Source organism: Rhipicephalus microplus, unplaced genomic scaffold, assembly GCF_043290135.1.
Source record: "Rhipicephalus microplus isolate Deutch F79 unplaced genomic scaffold, USDA_Rmic scaffold_108, whole genome shotgun sequence".
Taxonomy (NCBI): Eukaryota; Metazoa; Arthropoda; class Arachnida; order Ixodida; family Ixodidae; genus Rhipicephalus; species Rhipicephalus microplus.
This window is the reverse complement of record NW_027464680.1, coordinates 214,494-234,498: the sequence shown is the minus strand read 5'-3', so window position 1 is coordinate 234,498 and position 20,005 is coordinate 214,494. Positions and strand designations below refer to the sequence as shown.

Sequence of the window (20,005 nt, the reverse complement as noted above, 5' to 3'; positions counted from 1 at the left end):
AAGCAGGCAGTTGACAATTTCCAGGAGACTCTATACAATGAGCTCTTCTTAGTAGCCACCGTCTGCTCTTTAGAATCAATTTTACCCTACTTCAAATTTAATTGCGATCTTCACTTTATTGTCCTGAAAATAGAGAAACTCAACTTGTGAAGGCAATTAAAAAAGAATATGTAATATTAGAAACAAACTTGCATTTCTTGATTCACATCTCCCCTTAACTGCTGTTAAATAAAATGCAAAGAGATGACGTGCATATCTCATCGTTAGCACATACGATATGCAGATCCTGAACTAATGCATTTGAAATGTTCAGCACAATCAAAGTGTCGTCCAGCCCTTATAGTCGCAGTGAGGAATCACTCCTGGCTTTCATCTTTGCAGGCTTTGCTTCATTTCCCACGAGTTTTAGTGTCCCCATTTCTTACAGGTTTAGTGAAAAAAAAAAACCGTATATGTACGTTTCCTAGCACTGCCATGAATCGGTATGCCTTTTAGGAGCACAAATACATTTTTTTTTTCATGTACAGTCTAAAACTCTGCTTCCTCCCTGATGCAAATTTTCATTTTATCTGGCCTTTCACCACTCTCGTTAATGCAGCCAAGTCATGGCAATGCTCCAAAAAGCAAATGAAATTCAGGACTAATATGGAAACCTTGAGACGGCTTATAAATTTGAACACCCGATTAAAAGGAAATACGGGAGCATTTTTGTCCCCAATTGCAGCCACGAGAGGGTAGAAAGCAGAAAAATAAAAGGGAGTTCTATATAAAAAAAATATTTCATAAAAGCTACAACATACCTGTAAGCATGCTTTCGTTGACGATGCAGTTTCCAGCTGTGAGGACAGCATCGCACTGCATCACACATCCATTGCGAGGCACAATAAGTACGTCTCCTGGCACCAACTGCTCTGATGGGATGTTTTCGTAGACTGAGATGAACAGGAATAGATAACAAAACAGCAATATCAGAAAGGAAAGCGGTCACATCCAGCAGTGATATGATGAAGATATCGCATAGGACAGCTGAGATAAAACAAACACACAAATATTTTCACACCTGTACTTAGAAGAATAAAAGAACATAAAGGATAAATGCTAATTAGGCAAGATGATGTAACGAGAGGTCCAATGCCTTGAATACGTATGACAATGTAAAACCATCATTTATTAACCCTTAACTGCCAATTTAACTGCCGAAATATGTACCAAAATTGCCAATTTTTTTAATGCAGGTATAATTTTTTTTCATGTTGTTCCGATTCTGAAAATATATTGTGTCACTGATTTGTGTTCAGAATTAGCACAAAAATCAATAGTGAAAAAAAAAAATGCTTCTGGGGGCAGTTTTTTCTCAATGCATGCCATGGTGAAGGGTCAGAATGTACCGAAACTCAAAGTATTTATTTGATGCAATACATGGTAACGCACTAAAAATTGCAGAGACGTCACTTCATCACAACAAAGGCTTTTGTGACTATTAATCGCTTTCTGTGGTAGATCGCGAAGCATGGCGTGGAAGCATCATCGTCATCTCTTGTCATCGGAAGCAATAGTATATAGGGTAAAGACAATGTTCGAGTCGCTGGCTGTCAGATACAAATTCCATGATGCCACTAACGCTGCTTTCCGTACTGTTTCAAGAAGCAGCTCTTTTTATTGGAGCATTGCTGCCACCCATGAGTGTTGGCAGGATGTTGTCTTAAGGGGGGGGGGGGGGGGGCAAACCCATGTTTTATCGTAGCTAGGATAGGGGAGAGCGCTGGTGTAGCTTGGGAGGAGAGTGCCGATGTGGCTTGAGAGAGGGCACGTGCCCCTTTTGCCCCCTCTTGCCAATGCCCTTGCCACCACCAGCATACTTCTTTCTAAGCGGCATTATGTGATGACTATTGCCAGGCTTAAAGCATGCATGAAAGGTCCGAAATGCGGTTTGCCATTGACAACCACCATCCGAGTTAAAAATTGCGAGCAAAGCAATCGACGACCGTGATGCGTCTTTGGCAGTGGAAAGAGCGAAACATCGAGCTGGCCGAGTGTGACTCGTCGTTGGCGATATTGGTACACACTTGTGTGACGAGTACACCATGGTGTTGGCGAATAAAAGATTAATATACTGCAGGCAGTGTCAGCACAATTATGCTTTTATAATTAAGAGCCACTATTAAAGGGGTGAGATTACGAGAAGGCGTTTGATTCAGTAGAAATATCAGCCGTCATGCAGACACTGCGAAATCAGGGCGTCGATAAAGTATATATAAACATCCTGGAAGAAATCTACAGGGGATCAACTGCTACCATAGTGCTTCATAAAGAAAGCAACAGAATACCAATCAAGAAGGGTGTAAGGCAGGGGGACACAATCTCCCCAATGCTATTTACCGCGTGCTTACAGGAGGTCTTCAGAAGCCTAGAATGGGAACAGTTAGGGATAAGAGTTAATGGAGAGTACCTTAGTAACCTGCGCTTCGCCGATGACATTGCATTGCTGAGTAACTCAGGGGACGAATTGCAACTCATGATTACAGAGTTAGACAAGGAGAGCAGAAAGGTAGGTCTTAAAATGAATCTGCAGAAAACGAAAGTAATGTACAACAACCTCGGAAAAGAGCAGCGCTTCGAGATAGGTAATAGTGCACTTCAAGTTGTAAAAGACTATGTCTACTTAGGGCAGGTAATAATCGCGGAGCCGAACCACGAGATTGAAGTAACTAGAAGAATAAGAATGGGGTAGAGCACATTTGGCAAGCACTCTCAAATTATGACAGGTAGATCCCCACTATCCCTTAAGAGAAAGGTATATAACAGCTGCATCTTGCTGGTACTTAGCTACGGAGCAGAAACCTGGAGACTTACTAAGAGGGTTCAGCTTAAATTGAGGACGACGCAGCAAGCAATGGAAAGAAAAATGGTAGGTGTAACCTTAAGAGACAAGAAGAGAGCAGAGTGGATTAGGGAACAAACGGGGGTTAAGGATATCATAGCTGAAATCAAGAAGAAGAAATGGACATGGGCCGGGCATGTAGCGCGTAGGCAGGATAACCGCTGGTCGTTAAAGGTAACTAACTGGATTCCCAGAGAAGGAAAGCGGGCTAGGGGGAGACAGAAGGTTAGGTGGGCAGATGAGATTAAGAAGTTTGCGGGTATAAATTGGCAGCAGCAAGCACAGGACCGGGTTAATTGGCGGAACATGGGAGAGGCCTTTGTCCTGCAGTGGACGTAGTCAGGCTGATGATGAGGATGATTAAAGGGGTGGCGACACCAAATTTGTGGAATGCGCGTTTTTTGCTGTAAGCGTTTTATTCAGCTCTAAGAAGCATGACACACGCACCAAGATTCGTGTATTTTCACTAAATAGTTTAATATTGCTCTACTTATGTGAGCCATTTTCGGTTTCGGCTTCGCAGCGCCGAGTTGGGCAGTGACGTCGATGCATAGGTGGCTTGGTGATGTGACCACACAAAGCTGTGACGCTCATCGAGCTCAGTTTCGTCTGCTCCCATAAGCATGTGCCACACAAATGCCAGCAAAACAATCGCGCTGACAGTAGCCATAGGCAGAGGCAGTAGCATCGAGGCAGTTGCAAGCCAAAAGGCAGCCAGAAGGAAACAAAGCATTTATATTTGCAACGTATGCACAGGACGTGGATGAGGAAGCCTGCCGACACTAGATGCGCTGGCATTTTATAGGCGCCGATACGCTGAAGGAGCAGGAGGCAGCCCCGCTGCTGGACGCGCGCGGCGTCTCTGACAGACAAAGACGCGTTGAGTGTCTCTTTGAAAGCACCCAGTGTCCTTGACGGACGCACAAAGTTTCTATGAAAAGGACGCCATCACACTCGTCACTACAGATCTGATGCGATGTCACGACAACTGTTGTTGCTTCTCCTATTCTGAAACGTCAGTATTTCTGCGCAAGCGGTGGGTCTAGATCCTGAGAGTGGGCATTGAGGTACACTTTTAAAAGTGAATTAAAATATATTTTATGCGTTTGCTTTATCCGATCTTTCGTGTGGAGAGTCATTGCATACAAAGGAAACCCACAACAGGCTTGAGTTAGCCTCGAAATTTGGTGGCACCACTCCTTTAAGGCAAGTGGAGATCAGATTACCAAATAAAATACAGAATCCCGCACTCAATGTAGCACTAATTTAGCTCTAATTCAGTGCTAATACTGCAGCTAATTATAGTGCTAATGTGATTTTTTGTGTAGGTGTCGGTGGAGATCCCAATGCCGCACTAAATTCTGCACCAGTGTCTTTTTTTGTGTGTAGGCCCTGGTGTAGTTGAAAATCCCACACTAAATCTTGTGGTAATGTTGTTCTTGTGTAAGTAATGATGTAGTTCTATATTCCGCACTTAATGCAGTTCCACCACCTGAGAAAGTGCATAGCATCGGCAATCCAATGATTCCCTTGGAAATCGCACTCTTGCCGGGCTGTTGACACACCGTCTTACAAGGAGCGGGTCTTAGCCAGATGTTTCAGACGGTTTTTTTTTTGTTGCAGTTTTAGGTAAATTATTGATAATTATTTTTGGTTATTTCTGTAGTTTATCGCTTTAATGCCTGAATAGTGAAACTGCCAAAAAATAAAACTTGTCTTTATTTACCAGCTTTACACAGCAACCTTTCAATGATTCCGCAGTTAAATTACCTAAAATGCAACTTTAATGCATACCTTTATGTATGTTGTAAATTCTCCATATGTCACACAAGCGAGGACTTTGCAACAGAAAACGTACTTCTGAACTACGCAATATGTCGCGTTCCTCATCTTAGGTACGTACACACCAAATAAACAAAATTATTGAAGATAGAACTTACATCACCCAGGCGAGAAAGAACAAAGAAGTGAGAGCTGCTGCACGCACTTCACGCTCTCCACCATCAGCTACAAAACAATTGGTTCTAGCATAAAACACTTTAAATGAAACAGCAGTAGGTTTTCAATAGTGAAAGCTACGTTCTTCGTGAGTACTTTATGGTCAGCATTGCAGGCATTTTGCGACTTGCTTGCTCGAGGTTTTTTGGTATGTCGCCAGTTCCCGACACTGGGCAGTAAAGGGTTATACTATTATGGACTGTGTTAGCTTATTTTGCACTGATTTTCAGCCTTGTTAGCCTTCTTTTAGTTCTGTATAGACCACTGGGTGACCATGTGACATGAGATAGAATAAAGGACAAGCTGGGTCATTTAAGTGCTAGGCACTTGAAAAAAAAAATTAAAAGTATGATGACGCACATGTTTGATGTTCCCCCGCACCAATTTCTTTACCAAAAAATTGAGATTTCGACAGTGTTTCCTCTCATTTAGAGTGATAATAGTTTTTTATGAAGATCACATTTCGTCCTAAATAAAGCAATGGCTGAGAAAAGAAATGTGTGAGGCTTCCTTCTGTGCTAAAATGTTTCAAATATGAGAAGAAAACTTAACGAAATCTGTCCAGTAATTTTTTTCATGCAGAGTTCCTCCCTCAGTCTATGCAATCACACTATCTTCGAACCTTTCGACAAAACACCGCCCCGCCAAAAAAAAAAATGCACTGTAGGCTCGACGACCTTGCACGAATCCCTGCACTTCAACAGACATTATGGCTAATGAAATGTCTGCCCATTATGCTCGTTTGTATACAATGGATGAACCTAGTGAAGTTTTTTTTAGCTAATGCTACAAAATAAAGGTAATGACACATGATACAGCAATTGTTGTCACTCACCTCCTTTGCTTCGCTTGACTGTGACCACATCCATAGCATGTACGGTGTCACTCAAAGCTTTTTGACTCTGTAAAAGTGCGAACAAGGAACGTGTAAGTGATAACAAACAAGGCAAGCTAGTCACTCACCAACTACAATCACATGGAATTCATACATGTTAGGCATGATTTACGAGGAGTGTGTGAAGTGAAAATTTTCAACTTGAACTGTCTTAGACTGAACTTAAAATGTGGTAATTACATAATGTGCTGCAAAAAATCGTCTACTAAATCAGACTGGTAGGTTTCACAACATAATTTATTTATTTATTTATTTATTTATTTACAGGTACCTCAAAGACCCCAATGAGTGGGGTTTTACATGAGGGGAATAATAACATGGAAGCAGCTGTACATGTGCTGCATGATATAAACAAATCCATGCCACGAAATTTAAAGCAAAGCTAATCCAGCATGCAACGTTCTTTAGAGATATCAAACAGTGCACATTATTATTAAAAAATGAAAAGAGAACTGTGCCAAAAGCCAATTAAAAATTAAAAAAAAGAGGCAGACAAGTTCAAACATCCAAAAATAAAAGCAATGTAGCATTATTGTATATATTACGACACGAGTATATGAGCAGATGTATGACTTCACTGCTGCTAATACAGTCGAACCCCTTTATAAAAGACACTGATACAAGAGACTAATAAGAGACACCAGTGGGCCTATGGTAAAATACGGGTTGATAAGGAAATGCATACGAGGTCCCCTGCTTATAAGAGATATCTCGTATAAAAAACTAAAACTGCTGTCTGGAGCACGCCTCTTATTAAGGGGTCTAACTGTACACCAATAACACAATCGAGTTAACTGCTAATGCCATTTTCCGGTGGCACCAGTAATGAGAATATCGTACGAGGGCAAGCTCTTTTTATTCATGCTGCAGTCTCATTGTCAAACACACACATATAATAATTACTGCTGACTCAAGTATGCACTACCGATAAGACAGCAAAGGCTTCAAAGAGCCAAAACTACCAGACTCACCAGCCTTATCTGGTATACGCCTGTGACTAGAGACAATGTAGACATGACGATGATGCATGAGGCATAGTAGTAGTAGTCATCAGAGAACCAGATGATTATGCTGAATACTTGGAACACATAGAAAGGCTCGAGAACCTGGATTGCAGGGGGGTGAAGAGAGACAAAGGAAAGCAATGAAGAAACGCCGAGCTTAGAACAACTGCCACACAAACATTTTGACATAAAGACAGACACTTACTTCTTGAGCAGAATTATTTAACTTATTTATTCCTTAAGCTAGAACTTAAAAGGGCCCTCCAAAACTTTTGAAGCACCTACTTTTTATTTGTGCTTTGTGTAGAGCGACGGCTGGGGATAATTTTAGCACAGGCCTAAGTGCCGATATCAAAAGAGTTAGCATATTAATCATGTCAATAACATCACTACATCGCTGCATCAGCACGTAGTGACACTTGCCAAAACTGTTGCCGGCGGAAATGACGGCGTGCGGCTGCAAGCCTATGAATGGATAAATGTAACATTAAGAGAGATCATGGTGTGCTATCACAACTGAGATTTCTAACGTGTTTCATTGTTCTTTTCTGTGCTTTTTCAATGAACCTCAAACAGACGCAGTCACATCAGGAAAGATCATGACTACAAAAAGCACAATAGAGACACTGGCTACCATTTCGACTCGGCATTTTTGGCTTGCGCGTGTTGAATGTACATACGAGAGACCTCCCTCTTCCCTCGTCTTGCTTTGGTGCCTTTGTGAGCTGCCTCTTTTTGCATGTGCGGTGGACTTTATTTTGTTGTTGAAGGGGTGCAATGCACCCTTGTGGTTTGTCGGGCTGCTCACTGACAAACTTGCGAAGGGTCAACGGTACTTCGCCACTACCCTGCAGGTCCTTCTCAGAATTAGATCAAGAGGGGGTGGTGAAATGGAGTGTCCCTCCTGATCTTCTCAGCAGAAAATACTGGCTCACTTCGAAAAAGTAGCACCAGCTCACATTCTGACAAGTCAGGCACCACGTTTGCGACTATGGTAATGAGGTCTACAATAGGCTGGAAAGGACAAACAACAATAGTGTGCGAGCTTCCCCTACAGAGCTTCGAGCTCATTTCATTGGGGCAGCCATCCAATGCCCCTAAGCCTGTTGGGGTGAGTGAACTGAGGTCAAGTGACCTTGCGAATATCAAGTTGAGAGGAGCCATGTTTTTCTTGTATTGAAAATTTTCAAAGTTGAATAACTTAATACTACATGCCATTATCCCTGCCGTTCTTGCTGCGTTATTCTGTCTGTACTTTAGTCTACACAAATCAGGAGTAAGAACTGGGGGGGGGGGGGGGGGTTATATAGTGTAGGAGGGCCCCTTTAACTAACAATCATCTATCGCAAGTCAGTGTTTTTCAAGCAGCATTGACCAAATCTGGTAGAATGATACATTAAAGTGTAATCATCACTAAATTAGCATCAATTAAAAGCCAATAACATTTGTTATGAACTTCTGAAGTTATAAGAGCATCTGTAACTTGTCAATAAGTTGATATGAGAACAAACATGCAAATATTGTGCCTTGTCTCCTGACAGAAAAGAATTGATCAAGGCAGGTATTGAGGTCCAGCCACTATCTTCAGTTATAGAGCATGCAGCAATGTTTAGAACTAGCCATTTCCGGCACTGTGGCACTAGTCCACTTTAGTTATACGTCTATTATTCAAGAGACCAGACAAAGCTAACTGCAAGCAAGGCGAGGCAGAGAAAGAGCACACGGCTGAGCATGCATGACCTATGGTTTTATACAACTTACAAGGCTAATTTTATGCACCACTGACAGCTTTTCTACTGCTCAAAGGTTATACCAGAGCGCTATAACCAAAGAGAAGTGAGAGGTATTCAAGACTAACCTCTTGAAAGAGGATACGAAAGACTGACTGTATTTGGACACTAATTACGTTATCCCCAAAAAGAACTCGTCTGAAAAAGTCAAGGAGCACAGTTTCAATCAGGGGCAGAAGCACATGAGAGCAAGGCAAATAAAAACACACATTGGTCGCTTCAGGCAAATATTCCATAAAAAAAGACCATAAGGAGGGAACAATCAAGACAGGTGAGAGAGAAATGAGCGCTGTTGAAAGACAGAAACAGGCTTCAAGTGCAAAGAAAGATTCAGGCCGTGCACGATGAGCTACGTATCGCGGGGAAGCACGAACGTGTATTATGCATGTTTTCAAAAAAAGATTTCAAATATGTTAATAGATACTACTACTAATAACATTATAAATAAATATCATAAACACCTAATCTTCAAAGCATTCGTAAGCTTAACATGCTAGCAGACACTTTACTTGAGGTGTACAAATGTACGTGCAACCCCCTGCAGGCTGCCAGTAAAGATACTAGATGCATTTCTTGTGGAGGTACTTTCTTTTGCTAAAAGCATTGTAGCAGTCATCATTTAAATATTTTGCCAGGAAACAGATTTCATATATCTGGGCCACCTCCCACATCAACGGTTTTAGCATGTATGTAACGCAACAATGCACATTACTCTGTACTGCTTTTCATATGCTGAAAACTAGTATATCGGGGTATGCACGTTCTCTCAAGTTTGAAAGCTTATGAAGACATCCTGATGAATTTTTAAGCGTAAAAATATAATCCACTTTGACTGCCCTTTTATTAACTATTAACTATGAACGTTTCAATAGCTATGAAAAGAAAAAGCAAAAATGACGAAACTCTTACATCAACACAAACAGAATGTTTCTTTTTCTTACTAACTTAAAGGGCCAGTAAAGAACACCCATCTCCTAACTGTGTGACGAAGCTAATTGCACACTCGTACGATGTGGACATGCTGCCACAAAAAATTTCGGCTCTATAAGGAAGTTGCAGGGTAGTATAGAACAATGCACTTCTGCATTGATCGGTGAGCTTGTTTTGGGGGTGTCTGAGCCTTTTTACTGGCCCTTTAAGAAAAGTGGTAGTCATATAAACACTGCATAATGTAAATGTGCCACAGGTTATACTAAAAGGATGCATTGGACACAATTAAAAGCACATGTCGTACTACTTTAGCACAGTAAAACATATACCACATGCAACTCCGATCGCCGGAATCCGCAATTTCTATTCGCACCATGTCAGTTCTAAACACAGATTACAGGGCCATGAAAAAAAAAAAGGAGGGGACAAGCAATAACAGATTTGAATGTAAGCAAAGAAAAGGAAAAGAACAGTAGCACGAAGTCAGATGCACAAATAGTAGCAAGTGTGACGCTAGGTTTCTCAAGTCTTGCCAATGTGAAACTCGTGTCTTTACAAATATATGCCAATATGCCAATATGCCAACAAATATATGCCAAAGCAAGTTTACAAGCCAGATTACATGTTCATGAGCGACTTTAAGTTGAGGATATATAAAGTAGCAGCAGTCGCCAAAAGTAAGTGCATCCATCGGCATATAAACTTCTAGTAACATCCTTGGTGCCCATTCATTGACCATCAACACGTTCAGCATGTTTCGTCACATTTACAAGAGGATTTCAGACAGATGTTCACTTGTGAAAAAACCCTGGTCAGTCTATTAAATCTTTGGGATAAAGCCCGTCAATGGGCAGCTTAGCGACTACACTGTAATTGCAATGCCAAACACCTTTTGTTGCTTTAGCTAACGTTTTTTATGTCTGGCACGGTGGGCATTGTAGCCAGGTTCTTCTGCGTTCTCAGGAACTGTTTCACACATGGCAAGATCGGAGACAAACGAGCTTCACACTCAGAACGGGAACAAAACTTTTGTACACTACCTAACCACTTGCTCCGGGAGCGAAAGGCCCTTCTGCTGGTGAAAGTAAGAACACGTCACATTTTTATCGAAACCCCTCAACCTTGCAAATGCCTTGAGCTCCGCATCCCAGATGTAGCGGATCTTCTTGTTCTCAAAGTAGACTAAGCTCTCGGCCGGCTGCATCGAACCCTGAAATGGCAGAGGAGCACGATGAATACTGCAACGCTCTTTTGGCGGTTTCAGCACCCCACACGTGCAAACGTGTCACTCGGCACCGAGGAAATGCAGAGCTTGGGGGTCCTGAATCGCCCGGGTCAGGCTGGCACAGTGTTCAGTTAGGCTACATGTCTCAGCAAAAGACCTTCAGTAATTTATGAAAGCAGCGTTGTCAAGAAAATTTGGGTAAAATGGTCCGTAGTTGGGCACTGCTGAATAAGTTCTTTCATGGTTGATTATCATGTGAATTTTTTCATAACATTATGTTCAATCTGCAAAAGAGTAAGTATACTGCTTAACCTTGAGTTGTAAGTCTTAATTTTGAACCAGAACAGACTGAAAATGATAAAAAGTTTCAGATAACAACGGTTCCAAAACCTTTCACCAGTTTCAATGGGTGCTTCCAAGCTGCAAACTTGTTATAATAGATTTGCAAAACACAAATGGGACGAAAAACTTGCAATGGTGCTCTGCAGCTATGGCAGCTAAAGTTGAGCAAGAGGTCATATATTTTATTCATGGATACACGACCTCTGGCTGCACGACGAGTGCGAGAGGCAAGAGGGCTCATACATACTATTTAGACTTTAACTGCATGCTAAAGAATGCTAGGTAATAAAAGTCATCATCAGGTACCTTGCAACAGCCTCTGTAGCTTCAACACAACAAACCAGATAACTTTGTTATGGTCAAATCAAGATCAGCGTTCTTCCAAAATTGACAAAAAAAAAAAAAAAAAAACTCATTCTTGATGCTTCAGGGCGTTGCTAAGCTTCTGTTCGAGGACTAGTCTTACATGCCGAAACGTTAGCTTGGAAATGATGCCTTTCCTGTGCGAGAACTATTAGTTAAAGCTAGGCAATTACTGTCCAAATATTTCATAATGAAGTGCTCAGGACCTTCAAAATACTTTGTTACACAGGTGAGTTTGCTGAGGCCATGTGCTGCAGTGCTCGTATTTAAGCCAGAACGCAAGCAATCATTTGTTATGCAATGTTGTAGAGGTTCCCGCAGTGGTGTCGTCTGGCTGTACACATTTAAAGTTAAGTACCGAAGATACATTTTACCCCTCACCACACTATTTACGCGCAAGGAACAAGTTGTGGGAAAAAGATACGACCTTTTTCTTGCTTTTTAGAAAGGTTGATAAAGTACTTGTATTACTGAAGGCTTTTGCTGACACAACCGCTACTATCTACACAACAAATGCAGCGGTATATGCAACTAGTGCCGCTTCACATCTTTTCACTCGACCAAAAGCATTTGCAAGCTGTTTGTGAGTCCTTGCCATGATATTGTTTCCATAAGCAAACCGTCTATGTATCATGCAGTCGTGTGCTCTAAAACCTCACAGACTGCAGTTTTCATTGCAATATACATCTAATCTGACTGACAGCTTGACAAAACAAACAGGCAGAATTTTTGTTTGATTTCACGCAAATTTTATTTAACGCTGCTATCACAAGCCATAAATTCAATCCCAAGGCTCATGGTTCTCTTAGTGCAATTCTCAACAAAAGTGCATAGCCCTGAGTGGGGTGTTTGACAAGACATGCTTAACCTTGGTTCATTTAGTTCAGTTTAAAAAAACAGTGAAGGCATTGAAAAAAGCTTCAGAGCATCCTTCGTCTTTTTTTAAAGTTGCAGTATGCTTATGAAACTCTGACAAACACTAATGTAAACTTGCAAATGATGAGAACATCTGCATCGCACACCACAAAACAAAGTGTGAACTCACCCACCAGCTATAGAGTTTGCCTCATATCATAGCAAGGTGCTCTGAGGATCTTTAATTAGCATCGCGTAAGCTGATGTGCATAGTCAACAGTACCTAGCGTTTGCACATGCCTAACCATTAAAGAGAAAAAAAAATCAGCAGTCATTACTCACCCCCGGTTTCAGCATCACAAGTTCATCAAGTTTGTTTGATTTTTGCAGAGGGGAATCTGCCTGACCTGTTACAGATAGCATAAGTGACACACTGCAAAAGAAAAAGAGAGATGATCAATATATAGCTGAAAATGTTACTGGAGAATTTGCAACATTGTGCTGTCGGTTTCTTTGAAATTTGCATCAGATTTCAGGCGACTGAATTAGCTTAATTGACCAGTACATTTTCTTGCCTCTATATAAACTTTTTTTTATATCGTGCAAAGGAGAAGGAGTTTGTAGTGCAATAAGAAACTGTGACATCTCAAGTTGTTTTCACACAGCACACATTTTTAATGCTCGGGAAAAAAATTATGCATTTTAAATTTTGTTATTTCGTCCCGCTGTAGTTCCTAAAATCTTTTGTCAAGTATAACTGCCCAACTTTCGATTACACAAATAATTCCTCAAATGATCCATCCAGAAAATTTGTTCAAATAAAATAGCAGGGCCTCCGAAAATTCCACCCTTGTGAATGACTGGGAATAGAAACGAGGGAAGCAATTAGCCTACATTCGATACGTGGAAACACTTCTTTGCTAAATTTAGCAGGCAATCAATAATTCTTTTTCTTATTGCATGAATATTAAGGAACCTGTTGCCTTCATACTTCAAAAGACAAAAATTTACTTATATAAAAGAACAAACAAAACTGAGGGACCGTACTTACTTGACTTCAGAGGGCAGGATAGTTTGAACTTTTTCTACAAAAAGCTGCTTGTACTGATCCTGCAAATAAGAGAAAGGCAATGGAATGTAAGGTTGAATTTTCATTAAGAGCCGAGTTAACTAGCAGAGAAAACACACAAAACCAGTAGCAAGAGTCATAATAAATCAAACGACACAGCACACAAGAAATAAAGAACAAAAACACATCCCTACACTCGGACAAAATAAAAGGCAAGACACTTGTCCTGTGTTCTTTTAACTTTAAGTCATGTTTTCTCTGGTGCTCCACCTCAAAAAGTATACGCTCAAACCTCATTATAACAAAGTTGAATCTTGCAAGAAAATAAGTTTGTCATATCTGAAAATTCGTTAATAAGGTATATTTCTAGTGCTCTGTCTATTGCAAGAGTACTCTTCACTGTCTTCGTCATAACCAATGCTTCATTATATCCTGGTTTGTCATATTGAGGTATGAGTGTGTACCAAAATTGTGTCCCGATACACATGCTCTGCTGAACACAAAACTAGAGATTCCCGTCGTAATAAGTTGTACACACATACAGATGATCTCTTGCACCCACCATAACGCCAGCAAACAAATGGCCCCAAGAAGTTTCTGGTTATTTGTTGCTTCAGTCAGCCATGCCGCAACAAAATTTAGAGATGTTTGATGAAGAGAAAGTGTACTCTTACGTTCCCAAGTACACATAAAGAAGAGTGCATAATGTCTTTGAGATTAATAGTGAATTTTCTTGCATGAAACTAGACTAAGTACATGACAAAAGGTGGCCAATATTTGTGGGCTTCTGTTTCAATGCATTCCTTTGTCTTTTCTACCTGCTAAACTTAGCAAACTGTGCCAGCAGACGAAACTGAAAGCTCTTTGTTTTTTTAAAAGCAAAAGGTTCATGTCTTGTGTAGAAGCTACAGAACTTAAGAGTGTGTTTGCTAGCGAGCCAAAAAATAGGATGCAATTAATGTTTTTGTTTGACTTTACTGGCAAATGAAAGCACACTGCTTTATTCATTATGAGAACAAGAAGAGTGACTGCAGTCATGGAGAAAATAAAATTATTGTTCTCTTTACAAGAATTTCTTCTTTTTATTTTTTTCTCTTAGCACATTTTCTGCCCACCTGTTGTACAAGGTAAACATGGTGTTCCAGATATGTGTTGGTTCAGCTGCAGCCTTAAACTCTCAGTTCAGTCCTCCAAGAAAAATGTAATCGAACAATGCACAATGAACAATCGGAATGTCTCTCCCATTTACATCTTTCATGTGGTGTACGTTCTGGATGTGTGTTGACTCTGCAAGCAAGTGAAACTGAAAATGCAATTGATATTGGCCGGAAGCTGCTGTACTCATAGTGGAGTAACCCGAATATGCAGAATCCCCAACTCAGTAGCCCTTCCTCCACTGTCAAGATGGACTTGTCGCCAAGTGTGACGGAGGTACACTAAATGGCATTGTTTCAATTAGTGATAAGAAGAGCGAAAACACACCACGAGCAACACTCTGATGGCCTGTTGAAGAGAGCAGCGCCGGTGGGTGCAGTAAAGCCACCAGGCGGGGTGCCAGTGGAAGAGCAGTCGCAGCAGGCCTGCCGTCAACAGCATGCCACACCAGGTGGCCAGGGTGCGACATCCGTCCTGTTGGTACCCAAACACCTCCTGCGATACAACAATAAAAAAATGTACGCAAGAAGCAGGTGTTATTTGCAGCACAAAGCAATCATAGGCTGAAGGACGCCACTCTATAGAATGGGATAGCATGGCTATTCTATACATCACCACCATCATTTACAGTTCCCTTAATGGATTAAAGGGCCCTGCTAGGGGTATTACATGGGGGGGGGGGGGGTTCATGTTTAGAATTCACAAAGATCAATTAACGCAATTAGAAATAAACACATGTGAGAAGTTATTTATTGTATGCAAGGCAGTTGAACAAAGAAAAACAGCATACACATGGTCAATCAGGAATTGCTGACACAAAATAACAGAACTAAATTTCCTTAATTTGCATAGCATAGACACAGTGGGACTAAAGATAATCCAAAAACACTGTGGGGGTGCTGACACCCCCCGTAAAGTTGTTTGCGCCGCGTGGCGCACCTGTCTCGCAGAGAAGCCGTATTTTGGAGGTGACAACTATTGAGCGATAGGTGGCGGTGTGTTGGTGGGCGGTGATCACCACTATCATCATCATGGTTGGTGGAGCGCTAGCGCCGGCCGGCGGTGACCCCTGGCGGACGGCAAGCCTTGGTGGCGGGCGAGAGAGCTGTGGCGTGGGGCAGTGACGCGGACGGTTGCCTCTAGCGGTGGGTCTGCCGTGGACGGCACCGCGGTGGTTCAGGCGTTAGCACCACCGCCTTGTTTGTCATGTTGCTGAGTGTCGTTTAATATTGTGTGAGGATGTCTTAGCGTGTTAATTACAATTTATGTTATAATAATTCGGCTGACGATGTCGTCGATCAAAAAGTAGTTAAATAAATGTGTATTGTTTGCTTTGTTCCGACCGCGTCTGCTGTGTCCGTTCACTCCAAGAGCGTGGTGGTGGCGCTCGTTTGCCATTTCGAGACTTCACAACACTCAGTACCGACAAAGTGAGAAATGAAGCATTATCGAAAACAAGGCAAAGCAAAGGTGAGCAAGAGTTAAAGCAGTAATTAAATTGTCGTGAAAGTAATAAATCATGAACGTTATTTGTACGCACGGTCATAAATAAAGGGGCCCTGAAACACTTTTAGAAGTAACCATGGAATGAATTCACTTAAAGAGCTTATAGACGCACAAATTCAACTCTGCAAAAATTTTAGGAATCCGTCCAGTACGAGCGGAGTCGCAAAGATTTGTCGCACGCTGCTATCACATTCTCTCTTCTCTCGTCCCGACGAAAGCACTGGAGGCTAAGCAAAGATGGATGGCAGGGGCAAAGAAAATACGTCATGCGCGCTTCGTGACCTTGAGCACTTCGATCACGCGAGGACAAGTCACGGCCTCCCGCGGCGATCTCTGTAACGACCGAGCGCGCCATGTTTAAATCGGCCAATGGCCAATAGATGGCCTTCTACGAGTGACTTTTGATCGTCTTCAGTCATTTGTCGAAGGAAGAGAAATCAATCTTTAGCTGACTGATAATATATTGTGAATTCCAGGCCACGTGCTGCGCTATAACATTTGGCTCGCGTGTTCTCGGGAGCCCCTACTACCGATCGGCAGCGTTTTCTGAACATGCTAAAAAAGTGTTGCAGGGCCCCATTAAGGACGACTGTTTTGGTTACCTTATTCGATTCAGCCAATGTGACGTGTGAATATCATGCAGTGTGACTACAATGCTATTTTTTTCCACGCTCCATCGGTGGTCCAAGCAACATCGCCCAGGCACATTATGACACGTGTGTGTGAGAAACAGGGAGAGAAAAAGATAGTGCCACAGTGTCCTAGAGTTCACTCGCACTACCATGAGGCGGTCTAAAAACAGCATAAACATTCTGAAGTGTGACCCAATCTAATACTCCGAACATGTGCGCCTTGCCACGTTCAAGGTTACATCAATACAAACACTGGAGGAAACAGCATAGCCGTATTCCACAGCTGATCAACAAAAAAATTACGGCATATTCACGGGGTGAATGATGATGAATGGGCGAAGCTCCGGAGGGATTCATCGGTAAACTGTGAATCTTCCGTGTAATTCGCCCAGTCGATCATCATGTAAAGACGTGAGAAACGCTGTGTGTGTATATACACAAATCAACTTTTATTTGTTCTTAGACGATGGATGGCTTGCGATGTCCCTTGCCTCGCGCGCTCGCACATCGGGATTCTGTCTGCGAGCGCGCGCTGCTGCCGCCTTGCGCTCTCTCCGCTGTGCAGCCTTATCCATCCGGCGACTCCGAGCGCGCGCCAACAGCGAACGGTTTTTATTACAACGCTCCCCCTAGCGTACGTCGCCGCACTAAATCGAACGATTGCCTTCAACCAATGACACGCGCCATATGTGACATCATTCCTATTTTATAAGATCTCGCGTCTTTCATCAACTACAAGTACCGCTTTCTAGTTTATAACATCTTGCATCTTTTCATCATCAGCTACAAGTACCACCATCTAGTAAACACTACAAGAGCTAAACGAGAGGTGGCTACATACAGGAGACGGTACCGCCATCTAGTGAACACTGCAAGAACTAAACTAGAGGTGGCTACATACAGGCTACAGGGGACGCACAGCCCACGCCCTAAGGAGCTTCGCCCCTAAAAAATCCTAAAGATGCAGCGACATTGATATATGGGCACTGTGCTTCGTTTATGCCTCGTAAATGATCGGGGTCGGAAGCATGCAAAGATGCAGAGTCAAAACAAGCAGTGGATAAAAAGCAACCTAACATCTCTTTCGTTTTCCTGCATTAAGTGTGCTGTAATTGTAAATCGTGCTTTAATTGGAAGACAAATATGAACGTATAAAGATATGCTATCATAACTGCAAGAACAGTAGGTATCACTTGCAATGTTTCGGCTGTGGTACGGCCTTCATTCTGATTCTTGATGAAGGCCGCATCCCGGCCAAAATGCAGAAGATAAAACCTTCCAGTGGAGTTGTTTTGCAAACAGATCTCCAGTTTTATTACTACGCGGTCGCTCTATGTGCTCGTAAGATCACAGTGGAAGAGGGAGATCTTTTTTTTCCCTTCTACGTCGCACAATGATCAAGAATATGTAGTGTTGTCCCGAAGCAAAGTCCTTGCCCGAACATTGCACCACCCTGCCCAGCCCCTTCTCGAACAAAACCATTTTCTGGCTACGGTAGCTTGAAGAAAAAAAGATAAAGACTGCGGCACATAAATCGACGTCCACGTACTCCGTGAACGAGAGCTTTAGGAGCGAATCTCCTTAAGGCGTGGGCTGAGCGTTCCGTCGTAATCGTAGCCACATCTCGTTAGTTCTTGAACCGACCGTAGAGGGCGCTACTTGTACATATAACGAAATGCATATACGATGAAAAATGCAAATGGTACGATACTAGAGGACGCTACTTGTAGTATGATAAATGTTAAATTCACAGCATATCCATGGAGTGAATGCTGATGAGTGGGGCGAAGCGTTTGCCAGTCCGTCCGCGCTTCCATCCATCCATGCGTTCATCCGTCCATCCGTGCGTCCGCCCATCTGTCCGTCCGTGCGTCCGTCCATGCATCCATCCGTTCATCTGTCCGTCCGTGCGTCAAACAGAGACAGACGACGGACGGACTCGGCCAGCGGATGATTCACGGTTTGTCGATAAAAAGTACAGTATGCGCAAGGCGGCGGCGGCTCGCGCTCGAAGACGGAACCCCGATGTGCAAGGGCGCGAGAATATAGGAATGACGTCACACGAAACGTTGGCGATCGCGTGTTCGTCGGCGGCGCCGTACGCTAGGGTGTGGCTAGAGGGCGCGGTGTAGTAAAAGAAAAGCAGTTCTAGCGTGCGTTCAGAAGGTCGGCGGATGGACAAGGCTGCAGAGCGGCTGGCGCGCAAGGCGGCAAGATAGGCCGAAACGGCGCGGGAGCGGCGTTATAGTGTACTAGAATATGCCCATATTCTAGTACACTATAGCGGCGTGCGGACCCTGCTTCGCCCCTCTCCTGCATTCACTGCGTGGATATGCTGTCATTTTTTTTGTTGTTGTTGTTAGAAAACAACCTTACAGGAAAGTCGCCTTGCAAATTTCTGCAAAGTGTCCAATCAGCGGTCAGTGAGGCCGACGCACATGCACAGCAGACGCGCCAGCGCTGTGAAAAAAAAAAAGAAAAAGAAAAATCCGGCCGGCTGTCAGAACCGCGTTAAACCACGAGCGCTATAGGCGAACACTCCGCAGCTGCTATACGTGTGGCCCAACACAGAAGCGCGATTCGAGACGCGGCTAGGAAGTGCGCACCTGACCACTGCACGCGGACAACAGCGCGCGGCAGCTGTTGTACGTACTACAGGTCACGAGCAAGACCTCGCCTATTTATACGGTCTACCTATAGTACCGCGCGGCGCGGTCGGAGCGCGTTGAGAGGCTCGATGCGAGGAAAGAGGAAGTTTACGGCCACCTCAAAAGTTTACAACTCTCGTGTGAGGACGCCGGCGAAAACGAAGCACCCCGACGCGTGTGAACACAGACGACGGGCAAAAGGGGGTGGTGGGGTGCACCCTCATTAAAAGCGGCTAGAGTTACTCTATATACCTGAAGGTTGCATATACAGTAACTCTAAAAGCGGCGTCAAGTCGGCCCCACATCTCGACTGTCAGAAGAGACTCGCTGTTCAATTTCCAGGGTTATTATGACAATGGAGGCTTTTTTTTTCACCCGAGACATTGGCAGCCGAGGAACGACCGTCTGTCGCATCAAAGAACGTTTAAAAAGGTTGACGAATGGGCGTGTCCGATGAATTTTGGGGGCGAAGCTCCCTATGCCGCGTGCATCCGCGATGTATGTAGTAGTAGTAGTAGTAGTAGTAGTAGTAGTAGTAGTAGTAGTAGTAGTAGGTAGCCACCTCCACGGCCGGACTAAAGGAGCGGCACGCGCGCATCCTTTCCAATGTAGGAGGAACAACGCGCACGTTAATCATAAATAAAAAGATCGTTGTTTCTGATGAAATAACTTACAGAGGTGAGTATTGCTGACTTAATCTCCAATAAAATTT

The 20,005-nt window shown here is 43.0% G+C and overlaps 1 protein-coding gene across 2 annotated transcripts in view; it reads right to left on the bottom strand.

Moving 5' to 3' along the window:
• LOC119161628 (polyamine-transporting ATPase 13A3-like) overlaps positions 1–20,005 on the bottom strand; it is a 157,132-nt gene that overhangs the window by 43,103 nt on the left and 94,024 nt on the right. For both annotated transcript variants that reach the window (XM_037414197.2, XM_075885290.1), the window contains exons 3-10: positions 14,835–15,002; positions 13,335–13,393; positions 12,626–12,716; positions 10,539–10,708; positions 8,637–8,706; positions 6,746–6,880; positions 5,715–5,781; positions 801–932 (exon numbers count right to left, since the gene is read on the bottom strand). In XM_037414197.2, coding sequence (XP_037270094.2) covers positions 801–932; positions 5,715–5,781; positions 6,746–6,880; positions 8,637–8,706; positions 10,539–10,708; positions 12,626–12,716; positions 13,335–13,393; positions 14,835–15,002 — 892 coding nt within the window. The remainder of the gene's footprint in view (positions 1–800; positions 933–5,714; positions 5,782–6,745; positions 6,881–8,636; positions 8,707–10,538; positions 10,709–12,625; positions 12,717–13,334; positions 13,394–14,834; positions 15,003–20,005) is intronic.